The sequence below is a fragment of the Synchytrium microbalum genome (genome assembly GCF_006535985.1).
Source record: "Synchytrium microbalum strain JEL517 chromosome Unknown SmJEL517_scf0003, whole genome shotgun sequence".
Taxonomy (NCBI): Eukaryota; Fungi; Chytridiomycota; class Chytridiomycetes; order Synchytriales; family Synchytriaceae; genus Synchytrium; species Synchytrium microbalum.
Window position 1 is genome coordinate 930,103 of NW_022158352.1, and position 20,088 is coordinate 950,190.

Genomic DNA, 20,088 nt, shown 5'->3' on the forward strand with positions numbered 1-20,088 from the left:
AAGATGCGATCCGATCCTGGACTGTTTCAACTTTTTGAAAATCACTTGGTTTTGGAAGATTACAAGCTCAGAGCAGAGAGGATGGAGGAAGACGACTCGGGTGTCTTCGAAGGCATTGAAGCCGTCCGTCGCAATCGTAAGTCTCATCACTCTTTGTTCAAGCAAGAAACAACCCCATTCAAACATCTGATTCACTTTTGTATATTAGAACATGCTAAACCTCGTTTCACTCCAAAGGCCAGTGCTGCCAAAAGGAAGAAACCACCTGCTTCTGCTACTCTTGCTGTGGATATTGCTCCTGCATCGATAAGCTTGACATCTACCAATGAGCTTTCACAACAAGATCCATTGCTACAGACTATCCCTACTACTCCACCCAGTGCTCCTATAACGTGTAAGCCAACATCCCATATCCTATGACGTTCGTGTGCTTGTGGGACAAGGGCTTGAACTTTAGCTTCCAGCTGAAATTTTTGACTGATACCCAACCTACTTGTCGGTAGCACCACTGGGAGCACCACCAATCGTACAACCTACTTTGAATGGATCATCTGACCACGGCCAAAAGAGGGTACGTGTGTTTGATCACTCTTCAAAAATCTTGTCAATCTGACCATTTACTCTCTACAGAGCCACCATCAAGAAGACGAGTCAGACGCATCGCGCAAACAGCCTCGTCTCGAGTCTTCATTGCCATCAACATTATCGAACTTGTCTCCTATTGTAAGTGTAACAAGTGGCGAAAACCGCCGTCAAAGTACCAAGATCAAAATTAACCAATAACTGCCTTTTATAGCGGTCGTCGAATGTACTCATGCCTCCCCCAACAATGGCACAACCACCACCTATAATCAGGTCTCAATCCCCGTCTCCCACCTCGTCGCAGGCACCACCAACAGGACCACCACTATTACGAATGTCTGGTCCACCACGACTAGCTACCCAACAACCACCACCAATGACTCCTACAGGTCCACCCAAACTAACTAGTCGCACACAAGGAAACGGAGGTCCATCATCATCCTCAGCAAGCAGCAAAGTACCATCCCCCGATGCGGAAGAAAACGATCCGGACAGCCGATTTGAACACTTAGCGACACCGTATATGACAATGAAACTATCCGACATTATTGAAGATAAATTGATACTCGGTCAAATGACTGAGGAAGAAGAACGCCAAAATCCTCTGACCAATCCCTCGGCACCTGAGTATTATATAGGATCGGTATCGTCTGCCACAAACAAAGCACCTCAACAAACGGCACCACAGGCAAATGCTGTACAGCTGACTCTTGTTGGTGGAAATTTCCAGGTTGCTCACTCGTCTCTGTTGAGACAAGCTGAACCTGAACAGAGGCCTCTGAAGGTAATAGAAGAGTCTGCCAATAAGCATATCACTAGTGCATCTTTCCGAAAGAATCCAAGGGCATTTCAGCTTAAATGGACGTATCAAGAAACAGAACTCTTCTATGAGGTATGTTGTTGAGAGTGGCATTGTCCCAAACATCCACAATCTTTTATATCTCATCAGTCTACCCCCGTTTGTAGTGTCTCTCATGGTTTGGGACAGACTTTGGTCTCATCTTGAACATGTTCCCAGGCCGTACACGTCCACAAATAAAAACCAAATTCAATGCTGAAGAAAAGTCAAACATGCCTCGAGTCAATGCTGCTCTCGCCAATAAAAAAGTGCCCAATGATGATATACGTAAACGGATTGCAGACTTGTCTGGTATCAGACTTGCTGAACGTACTGCTGGCGCCACTCCATTACTACCATTGGATGCCAAAACATTGGCCGCAGCAGCTGCAAATGAAGCTGCTGGAACCAATACTAGCAACAATAACCCTGATCAAGCTGGTGGTAGTGAGCAAGAACAGCATCCAGACCAAGCTGGTGATACGAAGGGTAGAGAAGGTGAAGCATCTACAACAGCAAAGGAAATAGATACACCGGAAGAAGAGGATCTCTCCTACATGCCACCTCTGCCAACTGCACCGTCAACGCGAACAGCTCGAGCACGAGCAGCTGCAGCAGCATCATCGTCTACTGGTGGTCCTACTCCATCTCCTCGCTTAGCTGTAATCGCTCGACGTAAGAAATTGGCGGCCGCTGCCAAAAGTACCAACAAAACAACAGCCTCCACATCTTTATCAGGCTTAAATCCACCAGTCAGATCAAACACGAGCTCTGACGATGATGGCTCGAATGAGGCTCGGATGGGTATATCAGATCTCCCTGGATCTAGGAGGCACACAAAGATACTTCGGAATCCTACAATACGTAGTGGATCCCCAGCACCACAGGTGGCTCTACGTAGTGCTGTATTAGGACTAGGTACGATGTCTCCTACTCCAACACCACAACCATCTGCGCCAGACATAATGGCTCTACCAGCAATGGCTCGACTAGGAGGACCACCACCATTGCTTCGATCAGTTGTACCACCAATGCCACCACCACCAGCTCCATCTACGCTTAGTATGCCGCCCCCCTTGAGTCGATCAGCAGGACCACCACGACTTGTATCGAGAGCTACTGCTGAATCTGCTAGTAGTAGTCACAACATTAATAGTATTGGTACAGCACAACCATCAGAACCACAAGAAGAGGAAGAGGAATTGGTGTATGGCGGTCAAGAAGACCGCGATGAGGATGGTGAACAACGTGATGAAGAATGAACACATGTGGGTGTGTGTCTTGTGCAAATGCACGTGAAGAGGAGACATATATTTGTGTCGAGGGGAGGGCTTGCAATCTCGCAAAATAGTTGTACATATGCTTTTGTCTAAAGTGCGCTTTGTATAAAGGATAATTGCTGTTTTATAAAGCCTTTGCTATTTATTATATTACGATCGAAGAAGGGAGCAGCTAGTGACAAATAATATTGAAGGAGAGAGCTCGTTCGCGAAGCGACGGAAAAGATTGAGCAACAGGTGTAAGAAACGAAATATGGCGACCCATTTGCAAAAATATCAAGGCGGTGATGGTGTGATTTTGAAACGGTGATCAAGGAAGTTTATTGATGCTATGGTACCAAAGAAAGAGATTTTTCAGAAATATTTGGTTTCACTACGTGTTTTCGTTAGAAAGGCGTCGGTCTGCTAAGGATGTGCTTTTCCCCAACTCAGCAGACAAGACAGCTCGGACAAAGGAATCTCCGACAGACATATCTCTACGTAATATGGAAAGTATCCGACTTATCCAGCTGTGTCTTGCATTATCAAGAAACAAGGAAATGCTGAACCTCCACATCTTTATCAGGCTTAAATCCACCAAACATTAGCTCTGACGATGATGGCTCATATGAAGCTAGAATGGGTATATTAGAACTCCCAGAGCTACAAGGCGCACAAAGATGCTTCGGGATCCTACAATAGATAGCGGATCTCCAGCACCACAGATGGCTACACGTAGTGCTATATTAGGACAAGGTACGATGTCTCCTCACTTCTATACCAGAACCATCAGCGCCAGACATAATGGCTCCACCACCACATACTCGATCGGGAGGACCACCACCATTTCTTCAATCACCTACGGACCCAGCTGTACCACTAATGCTGCCACCACCAGCGCCAACTACGAACAGTATGCGGCCACCAGTGACTGGATCAGCAACACCACCACTTGCATCGACAGCTACTGCTGCATGTCACAACAATAGGAATATTGATACAGCACAACCATCAGAACCACAGAAAGAAAAAAAGGAATTGGTGTATGGGGGTCAGGAGGACCGTGATGATGATGGTGGACAACCTGATGAAGAATAAATATATGTGGGTGTTGGTGCGAATAAATGTGAAGAGAGAAGATATACATGTGTCGAGGGGAGTGCTTGTGATGTCCCAAAATAGTTGTACAGATGTTTTTGTCTAAAGTGCATTTTGTATATACTCCTTTTTTTATAAAAATCGTTGCCTCATGTAGCAATGCTTACATTAGTCTGACATCCTGTTGCTCTTTTTTTTTGATCTCATGGCAGATTAGACGTCGAACAATTGAAGTCACTCGCATCAGGATATTACTCGAGCAACACAACTCAAACTAGCACTCGGTCAAGCTTGCTATTGAGCAGTTGGGTCCTTTTATTGTTGGACTATGCAAAAAAGACAAGACAAAACAAACCCCAGCATACTACTTTACATGTTCTCGTGCATTATACTATATGCCAGAGCTACCTTCCATCACTCTCTCCGAGGCCTCTTGTCTCTCGGTGATTCACCCCCTCCTCCTCTTCTTCCTCTCGATGGGCCGTCATCGTCATCAGAAGAATCAGGCCTCCTTCTCTTGTCTTCTTTTGACCGGTCATCACCACCACGTCGTTCATAATTCCTACTACGGTCATCATAATCCCTATTAGAATTACGATAGGAATCCCTGTCGTCACGACCATTTCGGATATCATCGTTTACTGGTCTTCGATATGGTTCATCTCTATCACGGTTGTCGTATTCGTCTCGTCGATTATCACGTGTAGGTGGGTCTCTTCGGCTGTCACGAGAATAGTCGTCTCCTCTGCCATGTTCATCTCGTTTACTGGCACTGTTGCCATTGTACTCGCCTCCGTCTCGTTTCAGGGGAGGATCCCTACTACTGTCATTTCTTGTTCGTTTATCATTGGTTTCACGTCTGCCGCTACCCCTAGTATCGTTCCTGTCGTCTTTTCTGCTATCACGACCATTTACACGTGCTTTTTTCGATGGTGGTGGAGACTCGTCTTCTGACGATGACGACGAAGATGATGATGACGACGATTCACTATCAGAATCTGAATCACTTGAATCAGAATCACTAGCTTCAGCAGCTCTAAAAATAGATATTGAAGTTAGCTAAAGATGGCAATTGACCAAGTTTAACAGAAAACGTACCGTTGTTGTGCCATAATCTGTTTAGGAGCATTCTTCAAATGTTCTCGCAGCTCTTCAGTCAGACCACCCATACCAATAGACGTAAAGTAATTGATTGCAAATCGGGTATTACGAGGATTATCACGAGGGAAGAGTCCATCACATACACCTCGGATGATCGGACCATGTGCAGTGGGTACTTGGATTACCAGCATGGGATCTTTGAGACGAGAGTTTAACCTCTTGAGTCCCAGAGCTTCTACTAATTCCTGAAAGATTATTTTTATAAAGATACGTGATGCAGATGTCGTATCTTGTTCCGTCAACTTGATCAAGGCGAAGACATTCCAAGTCAATGCGTCGGAGGCTAGCAAGTGAGCAAAGTATTTGCCGATATTACGGATACGGTTTGTCTCGAATCGATGTATCGTCTTGAACGTTTCTTCAAAGCAAGAAGCAAACGTTTCAGCCCATACACGACCAATTTTACAGAATCGCTCACCCATGAGCCCATAAAAGCTGAGATAGGTACGTTCTTGAGAGCAGCACTCTATAATCATGTTTGCTAACTCAATCTCCTGGCCTTCTTCAATACCCAGTTTCATAAGTTTATGGGTACATTCTTCAAACGAGAGCGATGACATAATGGTCAGGTATATACCACGACGCAAGTTTATAAGATTGGTATTGGTTTGATCCTGAATCAAGAGTTTATGCTGAGCGGCCATCAGTGCATTGGTCTCTTGCCCTTCGTGTTCTTCATCACTATCGTCCTGGTCGGGTGCAGTTGCACCACCTTCACCAGCTTCTCCTTCTTCATCATCGTCATCACCTAATACTTCTTTTCTAAATTCAGCATATTCGGCTTCATGTTTGACATAATCCTTATCGTAGCTGAATACATTTATTATCTCCTTGGCATCGAGAGTGGTGTCGTCCAATTCGATCTGGTGGGTGATTTGATCGTCTTCTTCTACTAGATCCAGTTCAGATGGAATGGCTTCATTATCCTTGAATTTCTCCTTGCGTACTACGAATACGACTTCGATAATATACTGTGTTCGTTTATCAATATCACCTTCGTTGAGCACTTTTTTCAAGGAGTCCATTATAAAATTCAATGCTTTCGGATTATAGTCCATTAGATGAGCACCGACTTCTCTTACAATGCCCACAGCCAACTCTACAGAGTCGTCAGTAGGTCGTTCGAGAAGAGTAGACAATAACTCCAATATAAGCATATCATCAGCGACCTTTTGATTAACCAGATGACTTATGAATTTAGAGGTAGCAAGACAAACAGGCTTGTCACCACGTTTGAATGCTCTCCTAAACTGAATGACGAGCCTAGAAATCAATAATTCACCAACAGAGGGGATCTTGGTATTTACAATGGCAGCCATGGCAGCGAATACAGGAGTAAACTGCAGGGAAGCGGCCTGAGCCTTCATGAGACTACGACATAGTAGCCCTTGACCTCGCAGCAAGTTTTCGTTGAACAGCTCCGGGACTAGATTTTTAAAGTTTGTCATGTTTACTTTGTTAACGAGACCGTTTATAGATTTTTTGAGCAAGTCCCAAGTCATTCGTTGGTATTCGGGACTGCTCTTGTCGGTGATGGATGCCTGCATTTGTCGTAGTCTGGCAGGAGGGATGTATGCTCCTCCTGCGCGAGTTTCCTTTGGAGCAGCTGGAGCAGTCATGGTGGTGCTGCTGCTGGTCTCTACGGCTGCTGGAGGCGGTCTTGGACCTATATCTTCGTCGTCGCTGTCCATCGAGCTTGATTATTTCAACTACTTGAATTGAATTGACGTGAGTATATGGGAGCAAGTACTACAAGAAGATCGATCAATCAGTTACATGGCTGCCTACCTTGCTATAGATACTATATCTTATGCACTGTTTGCGGCGCTGTCTTGAATTCCTCAATTCGAAAACTGCTTGGAACTTGAAGGAATGGACTAGGTAGGATATTGCCCAAGATATCAACTGAAAATGGAAAATACATTGAAATCGAATTATTGGATGTATATAACTCTTTATTATCTGGCTTTGACGCGTTAGGAACAAGATTTGTCACAACATCAACCCCAAGCTACGCTATCTTATGGATGGACGAAACTTTTACGAGGAGGACGCGTCCCATATCAAGATTCATACATTTCACTCCTGAAGATTTGAGATTCGCGTCCACTGATGACTCAAAGAGCAAGAGACGGCCAGCGAAGTTCATCGTCGGTGTTGGAGATATTGCAAGTCCCTCACTAAACGGAGTCACGGAAACAAGGACATTCGGAGAATCAACAAGCTTACGCCACGCTGGCGTCAATGTACACAGTTCACCAAGAACTGTGAAAGTCGACCGTTGCTCACTCGCTAGTACACCTAGCCAAACAACACCCATCTCAAGTTCTCAACACCAAAAACAGCCAAGATTCCTCCTTTAAAATGTTACTGCCACTAGTGAGTCGTTGGAGTACTTGATCTCGAACACTTTTGGATGTCGTCACATTCAGTCTATTTTGGTTAACAATGTTTAACCCCTACTCAAAATCACCAACACACCAGGTCTGGCTTTCTGCTCTAGTATCTCTGTGTTTATCAGAGCGAACCTATATAGTAACAAATGGAGGAAACCGTAGCTACATACGTGGAAACTCTGTTGCGGCTCCGTTTGACGAGCTACAAAATGCAAGTCTGCAAACTGGTTTGATCTCAGCTGTAAAGCCAAACTAACTCTTATTGATCTAACGCAATATAGGCCTTCTTTATAGCTAGTCCGCCAAACCATCGACTCAATTGGTTTTCCAGTGCTCAAGATGCTCATGTGGTGACTGGAGCAAATTTTACCTTCTTGACTAGTTTTAGTCGAGTCTTTGAATGTAAGCGTTGTTTCTGAAATTGTAAACGAAGCAATTGCTTGAGGTTGACTGCACGCAAGTTGAAAATATCTCGTCACGTCGCCATTTCTGATTCTCATCTTTCGAAACTATTTCGTCACGTTGCCATTTCTGATTCTCATCTTGCTGACGATTTGTAGTGGACGCAGCTACCAGGAAGACAGTGTCAGCAGTCGATCTAGCAAACACTGCCGATAAATTCACGCCAATAGTGACCATGGCGGACGGGAAACCGGAAGCCAAACTCTATACAAACGCAACACTCTCAAACTTCAACAACTTTTATTTGGCTCTTACCACATACGCCTCTCGAACATCCTCCACCAACGGCGATGGAATCTTCGTCATGGAAGATGGCTTCCTCTATACGATATACGTAGCAAACTACCCTTATAAATCGAAAAGCTCTGTCTTGGCCTTCGAGCACATCATATACCCTATGGAAAGCACGAACTGCACAATAGTAGGAAACAATATAGAATGTGGTGCTGGGACATTTTCAGTGGGATATTTCTTTAACGTCAATGGAGCACCAATAGCAGCTGCACCACCACAATTGGTGTATAATCCGTTATCGGGATCGTATCTGTGTACCCACGTTGCTAATATTACAAACCCGATTGGTATCAGCTGGGATAACATGATGTCGATTGATAGAAAGCAGCTGCTGCCTGCTACAGCAGTTACTGTAAATCAAACTACTGCAGGTCCTGTGGGTCAAACCGACCCGGCTGCCGGGGCCGGGGCCAAGAGTGGGTCGGAAAGTCTAGCTGGATCTAGTCGTGTTGTGTCGTTGTTGATGGTGCTTGGGTTGTCGCTTGTAATCAATCTCTGTGTGTGATAAGATGTAAACAAACGAATCTCTAGTTTTATTTTGTACTTTGTGGTTAAGTATAAAGTTTTCCATTGAAAATGGAAATCTAAAACAATTTGAACGTTGACGAGGGTTCGTTTAGTGTCTTGTTGTCGGGATTGCAACACCTTAATATTTTATGTCTTCGCCAAGGTCGAGTCAAACTTCTGAAGCGCAAGTCCTTGGCTCCATTACGATTTTGTTTTCTCCACATCTCCAAAAAGTTTTCAATTGTTCGAGCAAAATCATGGGTATTTTGATTAGCAAGGGCTGTATCAGTCTTGATATGACGTCGACTAGAGTGTTAGATCCTTGTTTTCAACACAAATCCACAGGACGACCTGTTGACACAAAGTGCAGGCCAGTCCATCCACTAACATATGTTCAATCCATTTCCTCAACAAAAGGGTTTGAATATTCATCTGAATCGATTCACAGGGTATCGAATGCAAACGTCTACTGTATTGGTGTGTCATGGAAAAAAAAATACAAAATGAATCAAAGTTGGAATGGAATGACTTTGAACCCTTCTAAAGGTTCAGCAGATCCAATAATGGCATCACTGTGAGGCTTGCCGACAATATACTGATTTGCGACTCGTTCCACATCATCTAGTGTGGTTGACAGTACTGCGTGGCGTCGTCTAAAAGCAAAAAAGAATTTTAAAAGTCTTGAAGATATGATACCCAATAAACCACCTGCTTCAACTCAACTTACGCTAATCGAATATCATCAGACAACCCATATCTAAACCTCGACATCCCTTCCTCAGAAGCACTCAACGGCGCATCAAGAGTCTTGAGTACACCCAATTTAGCTTCATGTAACTCCTGTTCTCCAAACCTGGACACTATATCCTTACTCCATTCAGCAAGAGCAGTATAAGCGTCTAATGTAGCACTCGAATTTGGATCTCGATATGAGAAGAAGGATATGTTTCCGTTCAGTGCCGAGTATCTAGCTCCTGCTCCATAAGCGCCACCCTTTTCACGGATGGCTTGGTGGAGGAAGTGGTGTGTTGCTAGTTGACAGTATATAGCTAGGGCGGCAGAGTCGTTGTGTGCGTATGGTACTGCTACGAAGCTTCGAGCACAAAAGTTTATAGGGAAGCTGAATTGGTATTGGGTTTGTTCAAAGTTTGGTTTCATTGCTTCCTAAGAATATAAAAAGTGTTAGAAAATACCAAGAAACCAAAATGTCTTTTGCCAATTACCCTATCGTTGAATGGATCAATAGCTCTAGTCCATGATACTTGATCCAACAAACTCGACAACTGGGTTTCGTGTTGATTCCTGGTTGATGATTCGCAGACGACAGAGCATCGAGCTGCACCTGAATCCAATATGTATTCATGGATAGCCTGCGGTTGTGAGTGATTTTTTAGCCTGTCAGCCATCTGCGGAACACTGATGTGTACACATACCTTGAGCTTCTCCGTAACTTGGCCTGCATCAAATCCAGCAGACAACTGATTCAACAGTGCAACTTGCGTCAGCCCTTCAAGCTGCTCACTTATGAACGCAGCCTTGTTTGTCGAAGCATTGGCAGCAGCGATTGCCAGCACATGACCGGAATCAGCCACTGATGAAGCATAATCGTTGGCCATACCCTTCAGTGCCACCTCTAGTCTCTCATGCTGTGAGAAGTCAGGTTGAGTAATCACCTCCTGTAGTATTTTATACATGTTGTCGATATTATGTGTAAGCGAGGAGGAAGTGATGTGTAGTGACATGCCCGTTTGGTCTAGTGTAAATGGAGAGGACGATGCGAGGGAAGAGACACTGATGCCACCTGTCTGGCCTCGTATTTTCTCAGACAGTACTGGTAATGGACTTGTTGTCGTGCCGAGAGATGTCAAGGTAGAGCAATACAGTGGTAAATATTTGACGAGATCAGGGTCTAGTCCACTCAAATCTCTAGATAGAGTAACGTACGACACACCATTCGTGTCAGTTTCTCTGATTTGAGCTGTTACTGCACCAGCTCCGAGTGGCACATCCGACACTGTATACTGTTTAGGCTCTGTGGCCATCACTTGTTCTATCGACAGAGTTGGCAGAACGGATAGATCTAAAGGTTGGGCAGCCACTTAGCTCGTTACAAAGACGCAAAAAAAGAGTAGTTCATGTTGACAGGACAGGATTCTGACCTTCTTTCTCATCCTGTGTCTTAATGAGTCGAGCTCCATCTTCAAATGCCTTTCTACGTTCCCAATCACTCAAACCGGCAACTTTGCTGCTCAACAGATCAGTCTCCTTCTTGGCCAATTTGTCATAATACTCTTCTTCGGCATGCATGACATAGGTCAGTTGATGTGGATTAGTTATGCAATATTGATCAATCAGGCGAGGTAACAGATCTGTCGTTGCAATCTCTTCTTTTAGACGCTTAATGTGCTAAGGTAGGGAGCGTAGATTGTCAAGTTGAAAAACACGGGCTGCTTCTACAAACAGTGACACGTTTTGTACCTTGTTGACTTCTAATGATTCAACTGGATCACCTCCATGTGCAAAATGACTAGACATTGATTGAGCAATCATCATTCCAAAGTTGGCTTGTCTCTTTTGCAACATGAGTTAGAAAATAAACACCAAAAAATGCACAGAGAATAGCGAATATCTCACATGCTTCAGAGACAACTCCATCTCATGCACAATAGCATCCACTCTCTCAGCCTTAAATCCCGTATCTCTCGCACTTTTCAGCACGTTTCGAATCTTTTCCTGCACCTGTTCAACATCCGACTTCTTCATGCCCTGCAAACCAAAACTGAGATTCGTGGTGGTAGCAGTTCGGTCATATCCTGTTGAAGGACTGTAATCTGATCCCAGTTGAGAATCAATCAGTGCTTGATACATTGGTGAAGCAGCCCCATCAATTAAGAGCGAAGTTAACACTCGCAAGGCAATGGCTTCATACACCTCAGTGCTCTTATTGGCCAAGAATGAGATTGCCATTTTGGTCTGCTTTTCGGGATCAAGCACTAGGGAATTGGATTCTTGCGGTTTAACAACTAACACAAAAGCAACCAACCAAGCTTGAATGCTCACTGGGATCAAGTGGTCCGTATTCAACAACATTCTTTGGCGCACTCCACTTCTCTACTCTGGGCGCATCTAGAGCCTTCGATACACTGAAATCACGAATATTGGAATCAATCATTTCCAGATGCTTGTCCAACGAAAAGTTTCCATATGTTACAAAGCATGCGTTCGATGGGTGATAGCATTGAGCGTGGAAGTCTTTAAGAGAATGCCACGTCAAGTCAGGTATGTTTACTGGATCGCCTCCAGAGACGTATCCATAAGTTGAATTGGGGTATAGCTGTTGTTGTAGTCGTGTCAGGAAGAGATCGCCTGGATTGGATAGTGCGCCCTTCATTTCATTGTAGACGACGCCTTTGAATATGAGTGGTGAAGAAGCATCTCTTGGATTTGAGTGCTCTAGTCTCCAGCCCTCTAAACATGACAAGTTCAACGGATCAGCACGTCGCGATAAAAGAGGGGGACGTCTCTACACAGAATAAGGAATGTACGGCACCTTGTTTGAATGATAACTCGTCGAGCTTAGGACGAAATACAGAGTCCATGTACACCGACATCAAGTTGCGATAATCTAGACAAAGTGCGAGGAGCTCAAGTAAGCATCATAGCATAACAAACATGAAAAAGTACCACGGATCCAACCTTGTTCATTCTCAGACGAGAATGGATACATGGTGATATCACTTCCAGTTAAAGCATTCATGTACGTTGACAATGAGCGATTCAACATCTTGAAGAATGGATCTCTGACGGGATACTTGGCCGAACCACAAAGCACGGTGTGTTCTAGGATGTGAGGTACACCAGTACTGTTTGATGGTGGAGTTTTGAAGGCGACACTATTGTAACGGGATGAGTTAACAGACAGGTTGACGTGGCAACCAAAATAACATCATAGGCAAAGGCAGCGTATACTGAGTAGTTCAAAGTAGAGCTGCCAGTTCACGTACCAAAACACGTTATTGGATGCATCAGCCTTGTGAACGTGATAATACAATGTCCTTGTCTTCTCATGTTCGAATTTGAACACATCCAGAGCAAATTCATCGATCCTGGTGGCTTCCTTGAAGTTAAATCCACTATACGACGTATTGACACGAAAACTATCGACTATATAAGACAAGAGCGGTTTTAGGTAGAGTTCTTGATGTGCTGATTTTTTCAACATTTCATTTACAGTTTGAACTTAAGCTTCTCCGGGAAAGACAAAGAGACCGACGACGTAAGGCGGATCTACTGGCAGCAAGCCCTGTAGTCGACCTTATTCTTGTAGTCAACATTCTCTAACTCCCTTCCGCACCAATTAGCTCAAATATTGCAACTTGAAGAAATTGTCACGAACTACACGTAAAACGACATGGAAAACATAATCATGATACCGATATACCAAAAGGCCTTCACTTGGATACGCGTCAATGTATGGGACAAGCTCCTGACCGAAATGAAATGTAAGTGGGGAAACCAAATCATCTCGAGTTATAACCATTTGGTCACTATTGGAGTTGATCGACCACGGTTAGATCGTTTCAAATTGAACTTGCCGATTTCGGTCTCAAACTTCTGTTCATTTTGTCATTTTGGACTCTAAAATCAAATGATTTTGGCAATTTGAAGGTCAACCAACACCTTCCTTTTGAAACATCAATTTAAGCTTGCTCTACGCCTGATGATCTCGCGGCTGCTGTAACGCTTGGTATAGCATCTGGAACATTTCCCGTAATGGGGTTCACTACTGTCTTGATCATAGTCATCGGCAAGGTTTTCAAAATCAATATTCCACTGAGTCTGATTATTTCAACCATGTGTGGTGTGATAGTCCTTCCCTGGTAAGTCTGCTCACGGAACATTATGAGGTTCAGCTTTTCTTTGCTTACCAGCTGCCCAAACGTTGTGTTGGACTTACGTGTCTTACCAACAACAGACACTAATACTCACCTTTCCTAGTGCTCTGTTCTTTATGAGACTAGGAGCCTTCATCTTGAACATTGAGCGTCCCAGCTTAAATCCATTCTCGGTTATCGACCTGACAGACTTGATGGGAAGCGCTCAAAGGATTATATTGACAATCTTTTGTGCAGCGTTGGGATGGAGCCTGATTATGATTCCAGCAGCACCCATTATATTCTATTCAACATCTTTTCTCGTGAAGAGGACAAAACTCATGAGCAAGTATAAACGGGCTGTCTGACAGAGTCGCATCCTACTTCCTGTAAATAAGTTGCTACATATAGTTTAAGTACCCAAACTAACATCTTTATTGGAAATCTAAATACTGCTTTACTAATGTCTGTTATTTCCGACTACTATTGAGTTATATTGATTATGTAGTCTAGAATATGATAAAGGGCCCTGCCCCAGTCCCAAAATATACATTATAGATGATATCGCTCAAAATTCCTCCTTCTCATGAGTCGTTAACAATCCATACACAGTCTGACACGTCTGCAGACACATCTGATACGTCAATTCAGGCTGCTCCAATCCACATCTACCACACCTCGTCATCTGCGACCACTCATCCCTCAAATGATCGATCTCTGATTTAGCAGTCTTTACCATCGTAGATGCAGAAATGCCTAGATTAAACTCTCTTGTATACAACATTGACAAATGCATTAAATTATGAAATGGTATCGCTAGAGTCGTCGGCACGTCTATAGGCGACATGTCTGGGTCTAAATGATTATAGTCCTGGCTACATTCCAGGTGGATTAGACGTCGTAGACGGTCTGCTTCGTCGGAAGGGTAGCCTTTGCTCCAGCGAAAGATACATTCTAGTTTCTCAGCTGTTGACATTAGGGATGCGTCAGTTGCGCTTCGAAGAAGTTCACATAAGTGGCCCTGTGGCGAAGTGTGTCAGCCAATTAGGGATGTTTTAAACGCTGGATAGTTGATTCAAACCTCTTCTATAGTGACATGATTCCAGTCCGGCTGCCTGATTACTTCTCTCCATATTAGTGGGAACACGGTATAACATTTCTTCACCAAGTCGTCCAGCGACAAGTACCTTTTAGACACGAATTGTGTGAGCTTGTTGCCTGCTTGTAAAGACCAAACACAAAAACTCACGCAGCATTTCGAAGGGTATCGAGTATCCCTGAAGCCGTAAACCAAGCCTCTACGACCATTCCATACATCCACGACAACAGTCCTGCGAAATTACACCCTGGACCAGACGGTTCCTATATTACAAGGGATGAAACGTTAGCTGGTTGCATTCAACAGAACACAGCGAGCGGGTTTTTTGTCGATCAAGTGTTTCCACCAGCTAATTACATGGCTAAAATCAACATTATCTTCTCCTTTTAATGCACACTCACTGGAACCGGTATAAACAACTCAAGCACATCCGCGTCTTTTTCACGAAAGTTCTTGTTCAGCATGGCATCAAAGTAGATATAGCGAGTGAGCACTGAACGATGCACACGAAAAACTGTCTGATTAGGCGGTGCTATTATCGTCAAGTCTGGAGCACCGAATGGGGATGGGATTGGCAAACAAAATTCCTTGCCAGTTCGAGAAGGAAGGGGAGAGGAGGACGGTGATGGTATCGAGTCGTGATACTCCTCATCGTTTAAATCCACAAATGTGGCGTCCTCTGAGCTCATGGTGAGATCAGCCAAAGAACTGCGTAGAACTGCAGGCTTTTGTATTTTGTGTTTGGAGCGAGTTTTGTTGGAGTCGGAGATATGAAGACTTCAGGCGTGGAAAATTGCATTGTAATTGTGTGGAAAATCATTCCAGTGGCTACTAGAACGCGTCACTAGTTCCAGGAGCCGCAGTTGTACTGATACAATGACTAGCACGCGTTTTTTGCAACCCATTGGACGCGTTTTTATATTAGCAAACTCTTTATTGAAATAACTCTAGTCCGTATCTACTCTATTTACGACGTGACGGAAAAGAACCACTCAGTGTCTTTGCCATCTTGGATTCCTTGACTCTAAGAGCATCCTTCATCCGCATCTCGAAAGCTCGTTGTTCCGGATTCACATTCGATTCAGCAGCAGCAGCCAAATTTGGATTCGATCTCGATGGTGTTGAGCGTCCATCCCTGCTCTTATTGCCTCGATTCTCGTCCGTTGTTTCTTGTGGTTGCTGTGTTGGTGACTGTTGAGCCTGCTGCTGAACCTTCCTCTTCATATTAGCCAGCTCGGACAGCAGTCCCATTCGTTCTTCACACTCCATCTTGACTGTCTCACGCAAGAATGAAAGATCTGCGTCACGTCTTGACAGTGCGGTCTTCAGGTCTGATATTTCTTGAGCGAATTGTTGAATGTTGGGAGTCGATGGTGATATTAGTGTTGAATGTGATGATGCGGCTGATTTTGGTGGTTGGGTGGATATGCTGGTTTGGTTGGAATGTATTGGTGGGAAGAAGGAGTTTGATGATGGTGGTGTGGATGGTGGTGGCGGGCGAGAGGCTAGTTGGGACTCGAGGGCAAGCATTTGAGTTCTTACGAGGGATAGTTCTTCAGCTGATTTGACCTGAAGGATCGAAATGAGTCAATACAGATAGAGATATTTAATGAACTTTTTTTTTATTGGTACCTTGAGAATTCGTAGTTCCTCTTTCAGAGCAGACATCTTCTTCTCAGTCTCTTCCTCGGCTTCTCTCTTCATCCTCGTCACCTCATTACGAGCTGCATCGCGAGCTCTTCGTAAATCGTCTAATTGTCGTTGCAGATTGGAAATGTTCACATCGTATTCCTAAGTTTACGTCCGATGAATATCTTCCGGATGAAAGTGTCTGTTTTTTTGCTATTGCATACCTTCGTAACAGTTTCACGAACTTTGGCTAGTGCAACTTCCTTCTCATCTGTTAGTCGTCTTCTCTGTGTAGCCTATACAACAATGTCATTGAGATCAGTGTAAAAATGAAAAGCCAAGAGGATCAATGCTTACATGATTTCTGCCTAACTCCTCAATCTGCTGCCGATATTCGTCCTGTAGCTCTCTCATTCGCACTTCATACAAATCAGCACGATTCCTCCTAGTTCAGAATAATGTCGTCTTTCAAAATCATCGTTTTTGAGCTTTTGGACTCTTGTTGATGACTGGAGAGCAACGTACTTTTCCGATCGAAGTTCTTCACATTGTGATTCTAACGCTTTCATCGATGTCGACAGTTCTCTAAATTTTTCCTGAAATAGAAAGAATTGAATTAGCAACCAAAAACTACAACGGTCTTGACCTATATCTGATACCTCTGATTGATCGACTCTCCTCTGCGCCTCAACTACACGAGCTTTAGCTTCATGATCAAGTTCAGCCTTCTCAGACGTATAAACTGTCTGTTGATGCTGTATCTTGGATATTAGCTGAGTTTGTTCTCGGGCGAATTGCTACGATACGCCGATTCAGTGTTTTTGTTGCATGATTCCGAATAAAGCACCAACCTCCAATTTCAGATCAGAATCAGTCAGCCGTCTTTCCAAATCCGACACTGAAGCCTCCAGTTGCGTTATATAAGCTAAGAGAAAAAACAACTTTTGTCAGCCCCAAGGACGTCGTCACAACTCCATGACTTGAACGTACACTGGTGCTTGACAGACACATCCGCATTATCCATATTACTCCTCTCCATACTTTTAGCAAGCCTCTCACACCGCTCTTCACTCTCACGTAGCGAAATCTGCCACCTCTTAATTTCAGACCGTAATTCTTCCTCCACATGTCCACATTTCTGATCTGCCAAATGTCTCAACTCTTCTACTTTTTGTTGAGCCTTGTTTTCCGAAATTGATATAATTTGGGTCATGAATGATTTCATGTTTTCGAATGCTTGTTGTTTGAGACGTGTTTGATTTGTTTTAGTCGATTGTATAGATGCTCGAGTTTTGGCGATGGTGGAGAGGACATGGATTGCGATTTGGTTTCGAGAGTTTGCTTTGGATCTATCTGAGGCTAATGCGTCTGCCTATTCAAAGTAGAGCGATTCGATTTCCGTATCAGTCTTTTTCTGTTCCAATGAAGAGCATACGTACCAGTTGTTTAGCCATAGTCTTCCACTCTCTCTGCATTCTTGTCAGCTCATTCGTTGCCTCCTCAGCTTCTCGTTCAGCATTCTCATTGGCTACTTCCAATTCTCGAATCGTCAATTCAGCGTCATGACGAGCATCTTCAGCAGACTGTAGTCTCTCCAACAGCTCTGGACGTTCTTCTTCCAAATGCTAATTAGGAGAATACAGTTAGGCAAACCGAGTTGAGAAATATTCAAAAGATGAAAAAGTGCGATTTTTTTCGCACAAATACCTTCAATTGCCGCAATTCATTTTCAATCTGCCGAACGTGCCTCTCCAGCTTTTCATACTTGTTTTGCAGGAGATATGATATTCCACAATACTGGCATGCTGTTTCAGATTCACTCATACATAGTATCTCTTCCGGAAGTGGCCGTAGTTCACTCAAAAGTTCTTCCGACATGAATGTGACTTAAATGAGAGATCAATGGTAGGTATGAGATGTGGATCTAATCAGAAATGAATCTCATTCTGCTTTATTGCCATTTTCAGTAGCTGCTGCGGAATGTACAAGGATCTTGAGTGTTGGCTAAACAAAATATGATGGTGGAAATAAAATGTCCCGAATCAGACAGCAAACCATGCACTTGGAACAATACGCGGTGAGAGATTGTAAACTTTTTATTTTTGCAATATTTTGTAGGCATCTTGTTTCCACCCTGCCACCCTTCTGCTTCATCGAAATTCCTCATGATTGATATTCATCCTTCATCTCCTATTTTTAGGAAGACAGCTCCTATGTGATGGGGTTAGAGGCGAGCTTACACATTTGGTTTATCTCGATGTTAAAGGGCTGATGATTAGGGTTGATGTTGAATGTCAAATCCAACAAGAGCAGCACCAATAGAAAAATAAAGCAGTAAATCCAAGTCTCCCATAGCCCACTTACTTGGCTCTTTGGATCGTTTGGCGAATAGACTGCCGAAGATATCAAACACTGCGATAGTCATTGAAACTGGGATTGACGCAAGTAGCATCATGGCTCCAAAGAATGACAGGACGGCCGATTCGGCAAGCTCCATATATACTGGCATGTCTTGTATAATAAACTTTCTCCTTGCTTAGCTATGAGCGTACGGTATTGTGACTTGTGGGTCTGAGAGTGTTGGTGATTGTTGTTGAAGCTATGACGATTACTAACTAACGTCAACACGTAAAAAAGAGAGACAAATTTATGCAAAAAGCAATAAAATATTACAATTCTAATTATCTATAATAAAAGAAGGTGCGTCAACAATCTAGACACTCTGTGTTTTTTGTTTCTTCTTCTTGAGTGGTTTGACAGCCTCTCGTACTGCATTCAAGATGCTCTCGGGCTCCTCTGACTCTATTACAGGCTCTGGTTCAGACTCTGCTTTTCTCTTCTTTTTCTTCTTTTTGAGCTCTGTCGGTGGTGTGTCTAGCTGTTCTTCTACTGCTGCGGGCTCTATGTCATCGGTTGGAACCTCGAGTTCGCTCGTGAATAGAGTGGTTGACTTTGTAAAGGCTTGGAGTGTCCTTAAAGACGACGATGATCGTAATGCAGGTCTATCTTCCCAATCTAATGTTAAAAAGTTGTGAGACCAGGGACTAACACAAAAAAAACACAGAATCATGTGAACGGTACCATCGACTGGACGTTGACGTGTCATTTCAGACACTTCTATTTCTACTGTAACAGTAGCATCTGTTGGTTTTGTACCAAGAATCATACTGAGATCAGCAGCATCATAGTTTGACACGGTTTTGTTGCGAAGAAACTTTTGCCTGTGACTATAGTGTAAACAAAGGATTGCTAAGTTACTTTGAAAGATTCCAATTTAACATCATGCACATACTAGAGTCTTCCAAATCGAGGAACCTCCGGCTTCTCTGGTGTTTCTTCCTGTTCTTCCACAGGTGTTGTTTCTGACGCAGTAGGACTCTCTGCATCAGCCATTTTCTGGTTTAGCGAGGCCAACAGGTCTGAATATGCGGTATTTGTATCGAGCCAATTGTTTCCTGATCTCTTTCCAGCTCCAATACCTAATAATGTGATGGTTGTTAAGTAACGGGTTTTGATGCAAAAAAAAAAATCACGATCCAGGTGTGTATACCAATTTTGTCCTGTTTGAACTTTAGAGATATATGCTCTTTGGCACCATCTTCATTAGCACCTAATCCTTTCCCTTCCGTCCAGCCAAACTTTTCTAGCATCTTTTGACCAAACTTGTCCTTGTCTAGTAAAAAAGAATATTCAGCTGCGAGACTAAATTGTATAAGACGAAGGACTGGACGTACCTTGAGACCATTTTGTATTGCGAGGATCTGGTCCAAAGCGTTGCTTGGTACGTCTCTCAGCTAGGCCCATCGTTGATTTGATTTTGTTGGTTTGATGTTTTGATTTCAAGCTTACAGCTTACAATATAAAAACAGTGTGGAATAATTTCGTATTT

General features: G+C 43.6%; 6 protein-coding genes across 6 annotated transcripts; 2 read left to right on the top strand and 4 right to left on the bottom strand.

Moving 5' to 3' along the window:
- Positions 1 to 81: 81 nt before the first annotated feature.
- Positions 82 to 2,682, top strand: SmJEL517_g01016 (uncharacterized protein; the record flags this gene model as incomplete). Its single annotated transcript, XM_031166944.1, has 6 exons — positions 82 to 136; positions 209 to 394; positions 504 to 571; positions 631 to 723; positions 797 to 1,474; positions 1,549 to 2,682. The coding sequence occupies 6 exons, from the start codon at positions 82 to 84 to the stop codon at positions 2,680 to 2,682; spliced, it is 2,214 nt and encodes a 737-aa protein (XP_031027201.1).
- Positions 2,683 to 4,191: 1,509 nt separating this feature from the next.
- On the bottom strand, positions 4,192 to 6,629 carry SmJEL517_g01017 (uncharacterized protein; the record flags this gene model as incomplete). The annotated part of the gene is made up of 2 exons (XM_031166945.1): positions 4,192 to 4,813; positions 4,876 to 6,629. 2 exons carry the CDS (start codon positions 6,627 to 6,629, stop codon positions 4,192 to 4,194), a joined length of 2,376 nt encoding a protein of 791 aa, XP_031027200.1.
- A 2,476-nt stretch (positions 6,630 to 9,105) lies between these two features.
- Positions 9,106 to 12,819, bottom strand: SmJEL517_g01018 (uncharacterized protein; the record flags this gene model as incomplete). The annotated part of the gene is made up of 11 exons (XM_031166946.1): positions 9,106 to 9,250; positions 9,325 to 9,761; positions 9,821 to 9,967; positions 10,031 to 10,677; positions 10,757 to 11,003; positions 11,076 to 11,168; positions 11,232 to 11,590; positions 11,658 to 12,065; positions 12,148 to 12,222; positions 12,294 to 12,490; positions 12,602 to 12,819. The coding sequence occupies 11 exons, from the start codon at positions 12,817 to 12,819 to the stop codon at positions 9,106 to 9,108; spliced, it is 2,973 nt and encodes a 990-aa protein (XP_031027209.1).
- Positions 12,820 to 13,370: 551 nt separating this feature from the next.
- Positions 13,371 to 13,839, top strand: SmJEL517_g01019 (uncharacterized protein; the record flags this gene model as incomplete). Its single annotated transcript, XM_031166947.1, has 2 exons — positions 13,371 to 13,477; positions 13,596 to 13,839. 2 exons carry the CDS (start codon positions 13,371 to 13,373, stop codon positions 13,837 to 13,839), a joined length of 351 nt encoding a protein of 116 aa, XP_031027208.1.
- Positions 13,840 to 15,533: 1,694 nt separating this feature from the next.
- SmJEL517_g01020 (uncharacterized protein) lies at positions 15,534 to 18,708 on the bottom strand (the record flags this gene model as incomplete). Its single annotated transcript, XM_031166948.1, has 11 exons — positions 15,534 to 16,139; positions 16,203 to 16,361; positions 16,424 to 16,495; positions 16,557 to 16,644; positions 16,725 to 16,795; positions 16,859 to 16,996; positions 17,051 to 17,124; positions 17,190 to 17,571; positions 17,639 to 17,824; positions 17,907 to 18,085; positions 18,564 to 18,708. The coding sequence occupies 11 exons, from the start codon at positions 18,706 to 18,708 to the stop codon at positions 15,534 to 15,536; spliced, it is 2,100 nt and encodes a 699-aa protein (XP_031027049.1).
- A 204-nt stretch (positions 18,709 to 18,912) lies between these two features.
- SmJEL517_g01021 (uncharacterized protein) lies at positions 18,913 to 20,003 on the bottom strand (the record flags this gene model as incomplete). Its single annotated transcript, XM_031166949.1, has 5 exons — positions 18,913 to 19,214; positions 19,281 to 19,426; positions 19,492 to 19,678; positions 19,750 to 19,872; positions 19,934 to 20,003. 5 exons carry the CDS (start codon positions 20,001 to 20,003, stop codon positions 18,913 to 18,915), a joined length of 828 nt encoding a protein of 275 aa, XP_031027050.1.
- Positions 20,004 to 20,088: the final 85 nt, after the last annotated feature.